The 14,385-nt window shown below is 38.4% G+C and overlaps 1 protein-coding gene across 3 annotated transcripts in view; it reads left to right on the forward strand.

The window, feature by feature from the left end:
• Nucleotides 1-14,385, forward strand: part of ALG9 (ALG9 alpha-1,2-mannosyltransferase) — a 99,305-nt gene that overhangs the window by 27,468 nt on the left and 57,452 nt on the right. For all 3 annotated transcript variants that reach the window (XM_041771081.1, XM_041771082.1, XM_041771083.1), the window contains exons 9-13: nucleotides 2,491-2,613; nucleotides 5,791-5,945; nucleotides 8,661-8,790; nucleotides 9,634-9,781; nucleotides 10,916-11,045. In XM_041771081.1, the coding sequence (XP_041627015.1) occupies nucleotides 2,491-2,613; nucleotides 5,791-5,945; nucleotides 8,661-8,790; nucleotides 9,634-9,781; nucleotides 10,916-11,045 (686 nt within the window). The remainder of the gene's footprint in view (nucleotides 1-2,490; nucleotides 2,614-5,790; nucleotides 5,946-8,660; nucleotides 8,791-9,633; nucleotides 9,782-10,915; nucleotides 11,046-14,385) is intronic.

A 14,385-nucleotide genomic window follows, 5' to 3' on the forward strand; every position in this document is an offset into this window, starting at 1 on the left:
ATTGTAAGTTGCGGTAGAGACAAATATTTGCTGGAAATAAAGTGCTTCCCTGAAAAAACAGTATGTATTTGTAAGGATCAAAGAGAAAGAGGCTTTTTTTTTTTTTTTCTATTAATTCTTATTAGCATCTGTAAAAGATGATGTGAAAAGTGACATCCTTTCTCCTAGTCACTTTGGTTTTTCTTCTCAGGCTCAGATTTCCAGAATTTGTTTTGGGAAAAGGCAGGTCAAAGTTGATAGTGCTGCCACCACATTGCTGGTTAGGAGATGATACAAAAAGCTACCTTTCTGGGGGCGCCTGGGTGGCTGAGTTAGTTAAGTATCCAACACTTGATCTCGGCTCAGGTCTTGATTTCAAGGTTGTGAGATTGAGCCCTGAGTTTGGTTCCTTGCAGGGTCTGGAACATACTTAAAAACAACAACAAACCAAAAAATGACCTTTTTGGTAACTGGACTCCTAAAGGACTCAATTTAGGAAATGTGTTGTTAAGTATTAATTAAAATCAAGAGAAAATATTTATTTTTTTATATGAAAATCATTGGTTTTCTGTAACCAAAAAGGTTATTTGTAAAGAATATGAGTATAGGGCAGCCTGGGTGGCTCAGCGGTTTAATGCTGCCTTCAGCCCAGGGTGTGATCCTGGAGACCCAGGATCTAGTCCCACGTTGGGCTCCCTGCATGGAGCCGGGCTCTCCCTCTGCCTGGGTCTCCTCTCTCTCTCTCTCTGTCTCTCATGAATAAATAAATAAAATCTTAAAAAAAAAAAAAAGGAACACCGAGTATAAATGTCTCTAATGAACTTGGCCTGGGACAGGACCTTCATTTATGGACAGTCACAATCGTTGTATTTAGACAGGAAGGAGTGAGCTTTTCCAAAAGGTGACACACAATTCAAGTGGAGTCTTTCCTGAGGGTACCCCCTCCCTCTCTCCCCTAAATGTTTCTAGCTTTACGGGTTTGGTTTCTAATCTTATTTTGCTGTGCAAGCTGCAAAAATGTCAGGTTTTTCTGACTATTCCTCTGCCTTCTGATTACCCTTTTAAGCAATGCTGATTGCAGGAAATTGCTGTGGTGCAAGGCGGGTGTCACAACACACAGTGATTAAAGCCCGCATGTGTCATTCACTGCCTGATTGAAGTAATCACACAGAGGGAAGAGCAGATGACAAACCTGCTAAATGTGCAGGGGGTGGGGGGGTGGTTCTCATCATTTGAGTTTAAGGATTTCGAGTTAAAGAATCAAAACTCATGTGAATAAGGCTTGTGTTTTCAGTCATTTTGTTTCATTCTTAGTCTTCAAAACTTCTAAGTAGGATCTGGATCTGTGAACATTATTTTCCTAAGGAAAACAAGTTAATTGCTTTTTACCGAATGCAGGGTCCCCTGTATACACAACTACAGAATGGTGGTTAAGCATATCAAGGAGGAAGATACTAGAATGTAAGTGGGATAAACCAGGGAGAAAACACGAGAAAGGCCTGAGTAGTGTGGTCCTGCAAGACTGCCCCCACCTCCCCCTGACACACACACACACACACACACACACACACACACACTCACTCTCTCTCTCTTTCTCTCTCTCTCCCTCTCTCTAGACACCAATCACAAGTCCACAGATTGTCACTTCAGACCCACCAGCTATAGATGGGAAGTTCCAACAACCCCATCTTTGGGTTCAATTAATTTTTTAGAGTGGCTCACAGAACTTAGAGAAAAGTTTATTTAAATTTACTGGCTTGTTCAGCTTGTTATGGAAAATATTATAAAGGATACACATGAATAACCAGATGGAAAAAATGCATAGGGTAAGGTGTGTGGGATGGAGCTCAGAACTCCTGTTCTTTCGAGGAGCAACGGGCTCCTTGCACACCTATATGTTCATCAATCTGAAGTTCCTCTGAACCCTGTCTTTTTGGGGTTTTATGGAGGCTTCATTACACAAGCACCATTGGTGAAATCATTGCCATTGGTGATTGAGCTCTTTTGCCAGCCCCTCTCTCCTCCTCGGAGGTCATCAGGGTGGGACTGAAAATTCTAATTCCCCTATATCACATGGTTGGATGATTGGTTCCCCTGGCCACCAGTCCCCATCTTTAAGCCACCTGGAAGCTTTTCCCAAATTTCCTAATTAACAGAAGACACCCTTATCACTCTTACCAATTAGGAAATTCCAACGGTTGTAGGAGCTTTGTGCTGGGAATGGGGATGGAGACCAAATATAAATTGCTTATTATAAATCACAGTGTCACCACTAAGCTATGTAAATTATTTGGTTGTTCTGGAAAAGTGACCAGTCCCATTCTCTTCCCATCTTCTGCTCTTGTGCTTCCCCTGTGTGGCTGAGCCTGAGGAACTGAACTCCCGTTGTGGACTCATTCACTTGAGGCATTGTACTACCAACATTACTTGAACAAAGAACATTTTGAGTAAAGCATTGTAAAAGGTGTTGAAGGCATCCACTAATGGTTTCTTATCTGTTTGTTTCCCCAGGTACAGAACCCTGGTATTTCTATTTAATTAATGGATTTCTTAATTTTAATGTAGCCTTTGCTTTGGCTCTCCTGGTCTTACCACTGACTTCTCTTATGGAATACCTACTGCAGAGATTCCATGGTGAGTGGTGTAAGGGATGATAGGTTTTGGGGGAAGAAAGAGCAGGTAACAGTGTATACCAAGAAGTGAAAATGAATCTACTTATTCTGTTCTCTGTTTTCTTCCAATGGAAATAGTTGGCTTGTTGAATTTTTGATCTGTATTTATAAATTTTTGTGAAGATTTAGTTAATAATTATAAGTTAAACTAACAAAGGGGAGGAACTTTATATCCCTTCAAGTGAGGAAATCAGTATATCATACAGAACCACCTGGGGAGGCAAAAACAGCTATAAAATCTCAGGAGATAAGCATATTTGAGTTATGTGTTTTTTTAAAGGCATACATGTTAACATGGAAGATGGCTTACAATAATAAGTGATGGAGGTAAACATTCTTTGGGGAATTACTTCAACCAAAAACTTGAAAACTAAACCATACAGGGATTTCCCTCAAATTTGATACTGAAGTGAGAGAAGCTTTGGACTTCCTAGGAAACATTATGCTTCTCTTTGTTCCGTTTTGCTTCTGTGTTTGCCTTATCGTGGAAGGTTTGGTTTGTCATTTATTTTGCTTGCTCTGATTCTGTAGTGCACAGCCAGTGTTTTCTCAAGTTGTCATGGATTTGGATATCTAGTGCCCATGTTTCTTTTATGGGAGACAGATTTGAGCAGAAATTCATATGAGCTTTGGAAAGAGATTTGATTTCAGACTTTTCTGTCTGATTTGGATGCCATATGATCTCTTCATCCCACCCCTCATTCTGCTTTTCTACTATTAATGGTTTATGAAAAGTTCACTGTGTTAACACTATTCAAATATGAAGGCGGCCTTCAGTTACTTTTATTTTAACATAACTGTAATGCCGCTTTCCTCACAAAATCAACAGTGATTCCTTAAAATCTATTCAGTTGATATTCAGGTTTCTTGCATTGTCTGAAAAACAGTTTTTTATAGTTAATGTTCTTAAAGGGGATCTAAAAGGGGTCATATACTGAATTTGGTGTTAAGTTTCTTAGGCTTTTTACGAGGCTCCCCCGCTTCTTTTTTCTCCTGAAGATTTCTAAAGAAATCAGGTCATTCATCTTGTGAAGTGTCCCACATTTGGATTCAGCTGTTTGTCACCTGGAGGTGTTAACTTATTCCTCTATTCCTTGTATTTCCTAAGGATCACTTTATCTTTTTTTGAAAAGTAACTTCTTTAACTGTAAAAATAATTTATGCTTATGGAAAATTTGGAAATGCTTGTGATGTAAGTATAAAAACAGCATATTAAGCTGTTCTCTACAATATGAATCCAATTTTGGTTTAAAAATGTGTAATTTATACACATGTCCATCTAGTAAGAAAATGAGTACTGTTTTTTCTGTGTATTTTATTTATTTTCAAAGATTTCATTTATTTATTCATGAGAGACACAGAGAGAAGTCAGAGACATAGGCAGAGGGAGAAGCAGGCTCCCTAAAGGAGGCCTGATGTGGGGCTCGATCCCGGAACTCCGGGATCACGCCCTGAGCTGAAGGCAAACACTCAACCACTGAGCCATGCAGGCGTCCCTCTGTGTATTTTATAATAGAAAAAAAAAATTCTTTTAAAGGAAAAAAAACCATAAAGAAGAGGCAAAGAAATTGCCTATTATTCCATCAAATAGTACAACTGTAGTTCTGATTTTGTACATTTTATGGAGGACATTCAAAAATTTTAGTTCATATTTTATTTTCTTAAATTAAAAAAATATATATACTTATTTATTTAAAAGATTTTATTTATTAATGAGTGACACACAGAGAGAGAGAGAGAGGCAGAGACACAGGCAGAGGGAGAAGCGGGCTCCATGCAGGGAGCCTGACATGGGACTCGATCCTGGATCTCCAGGATCAGGCCCTGGTCCAAAGGCGGGCACTAAACCGCTGAGCCACCCGGGCTGCTCTAAAATATTTATTTAAGTAATCTCTACCCTCATGTGAGACTTGAACTCATGACCCTGAGATCAAGAATCCTATATTCTTCCAACTGAGCCAGCCACGTGCCCCAGGCCATATTTTAAAAATATATTTGTTAAAAAAATGTATTTGTTAGCCTTTAAGATACAAAAAGGAAAAATATTTTATTTTCTTATAATTAAGAAAATTCCAATCTAAAATACTTCCCGGGAAGGTGTAAATCTTAAATTATAGGATTTATAAAATCTAAAATCTCATGATAAAATCTTAAGAGTAGAAAGTTTAAAGGAAAAGCTTGGTATTTCAGTTCAAGAATTTTCATCCCTGAAGAGTTTTTACAAAAATATAGATAACAGCAACATGGAGATGGATCTTGGTGACAATCCTGAGCTTTTCCTCTATACTTGCTCATTGTAGATTTGATGAACGCCAGAGGGCACTGTCTATCTACCCTTTGCCAGTGATTTCTAGGCATTGCTGATTATCACTAATGGAAGCACAGTAGGGGATGCCTTCCTGGTGGCTTATAGGTTTATCACTCACTGTTCATGTACCTAACCACAGGAACTTTCTAGCAGGTGTAGTGCTCACTAAATTCCTTTAAATCTTTCACATGCTTCACGTATTTTTGAGTTCCAGTTTGAGATTCAGAGTGTATGGGTATTGCAAAAGAGGAGAGAAAACGTCATCAGTTGAACTTCCTTTAAGTGTGTTTTTATATTTACTTTGAAACAAACTCTTTGTGGCTTGATGAAAGCTAGTGATGGGTTTGAGAATCCAGCTTTTTTTTCCTTTGATCTATAGCTATTTGAACAGACTGATTGGTATATAAGGAGATTAATGTGTTAAAAACAGAACATGGAAATTAAAACCCAAGAAAGGAGTTTGTTACACTTTTGGTTAATCTCAGGAACCTTTAATCTTAATGGCAGGACTCACTGGGGAAAGAAGCCTTTTTGCTTCATCCAGTGTGGAAATTATTACGCTCTGCTACCCATTTGCTTGACTTTCATTTGTGCTCTAGCCAAATCCAGTATTATACCTCCCATTAGATATTGACACTCTTGGGGGAGCTCAGGAGTGTACACCTCTTTCTAACCCTTTTACTGCATCAGAGAAAGTGTGAAGACAAAAGCTGAAACATTTTATGGGGTGCCCTAGGGCATATTCCTGTTTGAGATCAAGAGAACATTGAAACTAAATATGTTGTTTCATTCTAATATGGTGAAAGGTTGGTATTTTTCTCTGTCTTACAGTTCAGAATTTAGGCCACCCATATTGGCTTACCTTGGCTCCAATGTATATTTGGTTTCTGATTTTCTTCATCCAGCCTCACAAAGAGGAGAGATTTCTTTTCCCTGTATATCCACTTATATGTCTCTGTGGTGCCGTGGCCCTTTCTGCACTTCAGGTGAGTTTCAGGGAAGTGTCTATCTGGTTTGTTCCATTTCACTTTTTAAATTGGTCATAAAGCTTAAAGGCAAATTACAGAATGCTTCTCCCAAGATATTTTATCCATGCATTAAACCTGATATAGATTATATTGTTAAAGCTTCATGCATTGATTGCTTGACTTTTGATCATCCTCTTAAACTGGTTACATATTTGCATTGTTGATTTGTGTGTTAATTTCTTTCTCATGGAATCCAGTTGCTGATAGAGTTTTATTAAGTCATAGTATAGGCCTGCCACAGGATGGTGGCATCACAGCAGAGCTAGTGGAATGTCTACTCTTCAACTTAAAACTTACTCAAGTTTGGGATAACATCAGGCAGTTAGCAATATGGGACACTTTGTAATCCTGGCTTAAAACCTGTCCAGGTAAATTCCTTGTCAGAATTGATCTTGAATATCTTTGTATTTGTGCCGTCAGAAGCCTCCAGACTCTTTTTTGACCTCTGCTACCATTTGCAACTGGCAGGAAAGAGTAATTATGGACACAGGTTTTTTTTCCCTAACAAATATATAAAGGTATAATTCACACAAACCATACAGTTCACCCAAAAGGTGTGATAAGTTAAATGGTTTTTAGTATATTCACAGATGTATATAACCATCACCACAGTAAATTTTAGAACATTTTTATCACCTCAAAAACCCTGTACCCATTAGCTGCCCCCCCCCCCGCCCCTACACACACACCTTCTCATATCTCCCCAGCCATAAGCAACTACTAATCTTTCTGCATCTCTAGATTTGCCCATTCTGGGCATTCCATGTAAACGGAATGGCTTCTGTGACTGGCTTCTTTCATTCAGCATAACGTTTTTTAAGACTCATCCATGTTAGGATGGTAGTTTTAATTTGTATTATAATTTAATTTATATTATAAAAGTAATTGGACTTTATTGCACATAATTTTTCTTTTATTACTTTTTTTTTTAAAGATTTATTTGAGAAAGAGCAAGAGCATGCAGGGGGTGGGGAGCAGAAGGAAAGGGAGAGAGAAACCCAAGGAGACTCCTTGCTGAGCATGGAGCCCAGTGTGGGCCTTGATCCTACAACCCCGAGATCACAACCTGAGCCAAAACTGATTTGGAAGCTTAACCACCTAAGCTACCCAGGTGCCCCACTTTTTACTCCTTTTAGAATCAGCCCTGCTATCCTTTTAAACGATTTTTTTTTTTTTAGATTTATTCATGAGAGACACAGAGAGTGAGATACACACACACACACACACGCACATGCACACGCACACGCACACACACACAGACACGTAGGCAGAGGGAGAAGCAGGCTCCCTATGGGGACTCGATCCCAGGACTCTGGGATCACAACCTGAGCCGAAGGCAGACACTCAACCACTGAGCCTCCCAGGCGCCCCCAGACCTGCTATCTTAACAAAACCACCTTCCTTCCAGCATTGTTATCTGTCACATACCAAACTTTATTATGGTTGTAATCTAAATGTACATATAACTTTATATCCCTTTTTGTTTTTTTCTTTCTTTCAATCAAGTTCTTTTATTTCAAACAAACAAACAAAAAAAGATGCAAATGCACACAGTGCCCTCTTTTTTATATCCCTTTTAATAGAACTACATCATATAATTTTCAAGATTGCCATATCTGTACCCATCTTTTGAATAGGAGTATGTTCTAAATTTGGTATAAAAACATTATTTTGTTTTTGTTTTTGTTTTTTTTTTTTTGTATAAAAACATTATTATGTAATATATGTAATATACTGAATTTGTTGTAATGATTAGATATATAATTTAGTTGAGGTTGCTTAGTTATTTCAGTATTCTAAACAATGCTAGGATGAATAACTTTCTTTGGGTATTTGGATTGTTTCCCTAGGACAGATTATTCCCCCAAGTATGAAAATATTTATGGCACTAACAAGTAAATATTTGCAAAATTTTACTTCCCCAAAGTTTAGTTTTAGTCTAGGAGAGAAAGAAGGAAATAAATCTATTGGAAAGGTTCTCAAAGATTGTGGAATTCATGTCTGTATATGTATATATTGTAATAATATTTCTCTAGTTTGTAAAGTAGTTTAGCAGATAATTAACAGCATTTTCCTGATGTTCTATGAAAGGAATTTTTTTTCTTGTTTGGTCTGAGACATCTTGTTGATACTAAAAACTGATGAAAACTTCTCAGTGATAAAGGTAAAAATTAATACTCATTACACCAATATAGAAATACTTCATGTATCAAAGCAAACTGCCAAAAAGCACTTTTGTTTATTTGTTTATTTAAAGCAATTTTTTTTTTTTAAGTAGGCTCCACGCCTAATGTGGGCCTTGTACTTAGAACTCTGGGATCAGAGTTGCAAGCTCCACTGACTGAGCTAGCCAGGCGCACCAGCACTTTTGTTTAAATATTTTTAAGAAAGAAATTATTAGGACATTAAGCACTAGAGAGGTTTCCAAATAAGTTTCCTCTGAAGCTGGTGAGAATTCCTCTGGCTGGCCTGACCTGTAGTCTTATCAGAGTTTGTTTTCATCTTAGAATTTGAAGCGGGTACCTCACTAAGTGTTTGCAAATGCTCAGACCCTTGCTAAAATCTCTTTTGCTGCTTCCTCCTTCTTGGTGTTGTTATGATGTTTTTTTATTATATTATGTATATTCTGCAAGTTCTTTTTTTTTTTTTCAATACAGTTTTCTTTCCTTCTAGAAATGTTACCACTTCGTGTTTCAGCGATACCGCCTGGAGCATTACACTGTGACATCGAACTGGCTGGCATCAGGAATGCTCTTCCTGTTTGGGCTCTTATCTTTTTCTCGCTCTGTGGCGCTGTTCAAAGGTAGATGTACAGAGAACGTCTTAACCCATGCTCAAAAGGCACCTCATCTTGGGTTTTGATGGTTATGTGATTAATACAGTTCAGCTTTAGCTGGGCAGAGGACTTTACTATAAGGAGAACCTGCAGACTTAATAGTGTGACAAGGATGTGACTTCTCTAAGATTAAAGAGAAGACTGAGAATTCTAAAAGGAATGTGACTAACTATAAAATATTTTTTTCTATTTTTGGTTTTTGTTGTTTGTTTTTTAAAGGATGCTTTTTCATTTTGAAGGATGAATTAAGGAAGCCTGAAACATAGGAAGCAAATTTGGGGCTCAATTCCTATATTATATTCTTCCTGTAATCATTATTTGGATCCAGAAGTTTAAAATGTGTTCAAAGAACAGAAGTTAAAAGGCGGAAGGGTAGGGTGCCTGGGTAGCTCAGTCAGTTAAGCATCTGCCTTCAGCTCAGGTCATGATCTCAAGGTCCTGGGATCGAGCCCTGAGTAGGGAGCCTGCTTCTCCCTCTCCCTCTTCACCTGCCACTCCCCCTACTCAGTTCCCCCTGCTTGTGGGCTCTCTGTCAAATAAATAAACTCTTAAAAAAAAAAAAGTGAAAAGGTGTAGAAAAGGGGCAAGAAAGCAAATGGTATTTGGTAAAATAGGGTCTCTGCTGTGATCATCTTCCTAACTGTAGAGATGCCATGTGCCAATGGAGCAGGCTTCCTGCTGCACTTGTTGGGGACCTTCACACCCTTAAATTACACATGGGTTTTGAGGGGACATTCACATGCATTATGATTAAATGTCAGACTCTCATCTTACTCATCTTTGGCTTTCACAAACCTTTCTCCCTTCCAGGGTACCATGGGCCCCTTGACTTGTATCCAGAATTTTACCGAATTGCCACAGACCCGACCATCCACACTGTTCCAGAAGGCAGGCCTGTAAATGTCTGTGTAGGAAAGGAGTGGTATCGCTTTCCTAGTAGCTTCCTTCTGCCTGATAAGTAAGTTTTCCTTTAATTCTCAGTTTTAAATCAAAGAGTAAAAATAGGAATTCTATGGCAGGGTCTCCTTAATTTTTCTTTCATTTTGGGATTTTCACAAAAAGTTTTTGAAAAATTGACCACTTTAGACCACTGTGACCTGTGTTGAGTAGACTGAGTACTGTGTCTGGCCATGCATCCTGTACTATCTGTAACCACAGAGGTCTGGGGACTTCTAAAAAACACTGCGAGCCCTAGGCTCCTGCTAGGGGCTCTTCCTGAGGATTCATATTTAAATTTCTATAGTCATCTGTTATTAATCTATTTCCAAAAGTGGTCTAGAAACTCTACCTAGGAGAGGATTTTTAGAGAAGAAATGTTTGTCATCCAACAATAGTGAAAACTCTTTACCAGCATATGGACACTGGGGAAAGCTATGGTTAAGATATCTGGACCACTTGCCTTTGTGCTCTGTTGTTGGATGATAGCATAGGCTCTGGCATTCCTTGTGTTTGCTTAACTGGGATGGAGAGGGTCCTATTTAGGGAAAAGAAGTCGGATTAAGATGAGTCATCTCGTTCCATTTGGGAATTGGCTTCAGCTTAGTTGGTTGGGGGTATCTTGTGTTTAATGAAGATCCTGTATCAGTCATTAATGATTAGATTAAAATGTGGGTTTTTTTTTTTTTTTAAGTATTAACTTTAGCTTTTGCCTTTTACATTTACCATAGTTTCCTAACTAAAGATACTTTTGAGCGTTACTCAGAAACGAAGTACTTCTCCCACAGTGTGTTCTTACATTTCACTTTTTGTACCTGGTGAATTTGCTTTAATTTTCTAAGTCCCTCTGATCCTTGGTGATAAACTGGGATCCTTCTCTGGTTGTTTGGCAGTAGGACCATTTCGTTGCAAGTTTCACTGCTAAGAATTGGTGGAATGGGTTGAGAGACCTCTCATTGAAAATTTCTCAACGATGTTGGACTGAATCATGACCTTTGTCTCTCTCTCCCTGGTGGAGGTTTTAGAAGAAATATTTTTTTCTCCAAGAGAAATGTTTTTCACATGATTTTCTTTTTTGGCTTGTTTATTTCAAGTACATTTAGCAATATGGGGCCCCTGTGTTTTTCTTACTCTCCCTTATTTGTGTTTCTGACAGTTGGCAGCTTCAGTTCATTACATCAGAGTTCAGAGGCCAGTTACCAAAGCCTTTTGCAGAGGGACCACTGGCTACCCGGATTGTTCCTACTGACATGAATGACCAGAACCTGGAGGAGCCATCCAGATACGTAAGGGCAATAATTTCCTTTCACTGCTTTAAAGAAAGTTCTATCCCTAAAATCTTTTGGCATACAAACTGGAGCTTTGATGAAATGGGAATTTCTTAGGAAGTGATTTCTTCAGGGTCAGGGATGTAACCGCTTTTGTTGAGAAAGAATAGTATCACTTTCATTTAAAAATTTCCTTGTATTTTCTGTGTGAAACACGTAGTTCAATGTATTTTCTAAGCTGGTCTGGAAATTTTCTTACATTGATTAGAATCATTTCAAAACACATTCTGAAACTCTTATAATTCCCTGGCTCATTAAAATATTTAGTGGGGGACTTTCAAGTTCCCAGTAGACTTTTGACCTGATAATTATTAGTGTATTCTGGTTTTAGCAAATGGACGTCAGTGAATGAAGGCTAATTTCATGGTGAGCGCATGGTGCAATCTCTGTCAGGGTCATGCTCTTTTACCCATTCATCTTTATGTACTCTTGGATCCCATGTGGTTTTATTTTAGTTCCTTTGAAAGATGACACTTATGCCATTTGATACTTGTAAGATCTTTGATTGTAGAAAAGGTAAGAGCAATAAAGATAATGTTTCTGGTTCTTAGAGACAGAAGAGTATTTTACAGAATTATTAGAAAGCACTTTTTTTGGCAACCTGTCTTTTAAAGAAAGATTTATGATTTAGATGTCAAACACATTTTGTGTAGGTTTTTCCATAAATATGTGAAATGATTGGGACTCATGGTATTATGAAGCACTCCTGCAGCTGTACATGGCCTTTTGTCTCCCAGATGGAGACCCTCAGGGCTTATGAGTGAGATTCTTACTGTGGGAGTTCAAGCTATAAGCTATGAAAATGGCCATTGTAAGATATATGCTTGCCCTGGCCCCCTAAGAAGGTAAGATCTGTATTCCACAAAGCAGTTTATATTAGAGATTTTTTCTTAAGCATCTGATTCCTTTCCAGGATGGGGGAAACTTTTTTCAGTCATTTTTATTTTAGCTGCAGATATCTCCTGACAGCAGGCTTGATGGGGATCACCATGAGGACAGTGGGTAGTCAGAAGGGTAGGTGTGTACACTGGGATGGAGGAAGGCATAAATTCAGAATGACGTTATCATAGTTATGTCATGGGAAAAAGTAGCATGGAGTACTAAAAAGGAAAATGGACTTTTCAGCCAGGTAGGTCTGAGTTCAAATCCTAGTTCTGTTGCTTACCTTGGTGACCTTGGACAAATTAACTTCTTCTTTAATTTCAGTTTCTGTCTGTAAAATGGGAATAATGATACCCACTTTGGAAGATTATAATGAACTTAGATATTTGTCATATTTAGCATCGTGTCTGATACATTGGATTTTCCCACAAATGTCCTTAATCTGATAGTGATCCATCAGACGGATTAGAGATAAAGGAACCCTTAAGAGGATTTATGATGTGCCTGAATCTTTCTTTCCTTTTTTACTTTCCTTGTTCTCCAACCTGATTTTTGTCTACCTGAACTCATCATTGCCTTTTCCACCTAAATGACTTTGCTTATCTTGGTTGACCGGGACTGGACTACCTTTGTCTCCCTCCTTATGCCCTCAAAGCTTTTTTCCTCTCTGTAGCCTTTCCCACCTACTTAAGCCCACAGTGAGCTGTGCTCTTTTAAGTGCCTTTAATACTCTCTACTGTTCATGTAGCCATTTATTTTTGTCTTACTTTATTTCTGTATTTCTGATACAAATGTCCTGTCTATCCCCACTGGCCTATGCGTGCTGTGCAAGAGTGCCTGCACCCGGTTTCTTCTGTACTCACCATAGCATCTGGGATAGTGCTGTTTGTCTAGTCGTTGGCCTGCACATGCTTTCTGAGTGGAGAAATGAACATTCTTTATCATTGGAACAGTGATCTTGAGAGAAAGCTGGCTGTAAAATATGCAGTGGCCTTTTACACATTTCGTAGGCTTTGGTGACTGGTTGTTTTTGGTTAGATTGTATTTCCATATTCTCTGCTACCAGACAGCATTAAATTTAGTTAAGTGGCTCTATGTTAGCTTTACACAAAAGCAAAGATTGTTTAGTATATCTATAGGAGTCACCAAAATGCTGTCTGATTCAAAACAAGTCAGATATATCTACTGAATGTGTAGTGTCTGCCATTGTGCTTGTACACCTTCTTGTGTTTGAGAGTGTTCCTGTAAGGTTCTTTCTGACATTCCTGCCTAGTAGGACAAGTGCCCTCCAAATCCAGGCTGCTCACCTTTCACCCTTTGGATTTTAGAAGAGATACTTGACGGCTTACTGCGAATTCTATGTGAACGATGAACAGGGATTCATTTCTTTCAGTCAGTTGTTTTTCTTCTGATAAAATGAACAATATATGTCCGTTATATAAAATAATGAAAGCTATCAGTAAAAAAGTAATCTATAATCTTATTACCCAAATATTAACCTCTGTTACCATTTTGATGTTTTTTGTCTTTTATTTATTTTCTTTGCATATACATGTACATATGTATGTAAACAAAAATACCAACTATTTTTTTTAAATACCAACTATTTAAAAAATTTTTAATGTTGTAGTTTTTTTTTGTTTTTTAAAGATTTTATTTATTTGACAGAGTGTACAAGCTGGGGGGGTGGGTGGGTGGGCAATAGAGGGAGAGAGAGAAGCAGACTCCCATTGACTGAACCACTAGGCTCCCCTGTGTTGTAGTTCTTTAAGAAACAGTGCTAGAGAGTACCTGGGTGGCTCAGTGGTTGAGCGTCTTCAGCTCAGGTCGGGATCACACAGTTCTGGGATCAAGTGCCGCATCAGGCTCCTGGGAGGGAACCTGCTTCTCTCTCTCTGTCTCTCACGAATAAATGAATAAAATCTTTTCAAAAGGGCAGCCCCCGGTGACGCAGTGGTTTAGCGCCGCCTGCAGCCCAGGGCGTGATCCTGGAGACCCGGGATTGAGTTCCACGTCAGGCTCTCTGCATGGAGCCTGCTTCTCCCTCTGCCTGTGTCTCTGCCTCTCTCTCTCTCTCTTTCTCTCTCTCTCTGCATCTCTATGAATAAATAAATAAAACATCTTTTAAAAAAATCTTTAAAAAAGAAGAAGAAGAAGAAGAAGAAAAGAAAGAAAAGAAAAGAAAAGAAAAGAAAGAAAGAAAGAAAGAAAGAAAGAAAGAAAGAAAGAAAGAAAGAAACAGTGCCAGGTTTATGACTGTAGTGGCCAAATAACTTGGCCTGGTGTATAGGAACACATGCTATACTGTATCGATGTTCGTTACTTCTGGTGTCAGTCATGGTTTTAAGTTCAGGTTTTTTCAAGAACGCAAAATAATGATGTTTCCTGTCTTTCCTGAGCATGCTAGATGGCAGCG

The sequence above is a fragment of the Vulpes lagopus genome, chromosome 10, assembly GCF_018345385.1.
Source record: "Vulpes lagopus strain Blue_001 chromosome 10, ASM1834538v1, whole genome shotgun sequence".
NCBI lineage: Eukaryota > Metazoa > Chordata > Mammalia > Carnivora > Canidae > Vulpes > Vulpes lagopus.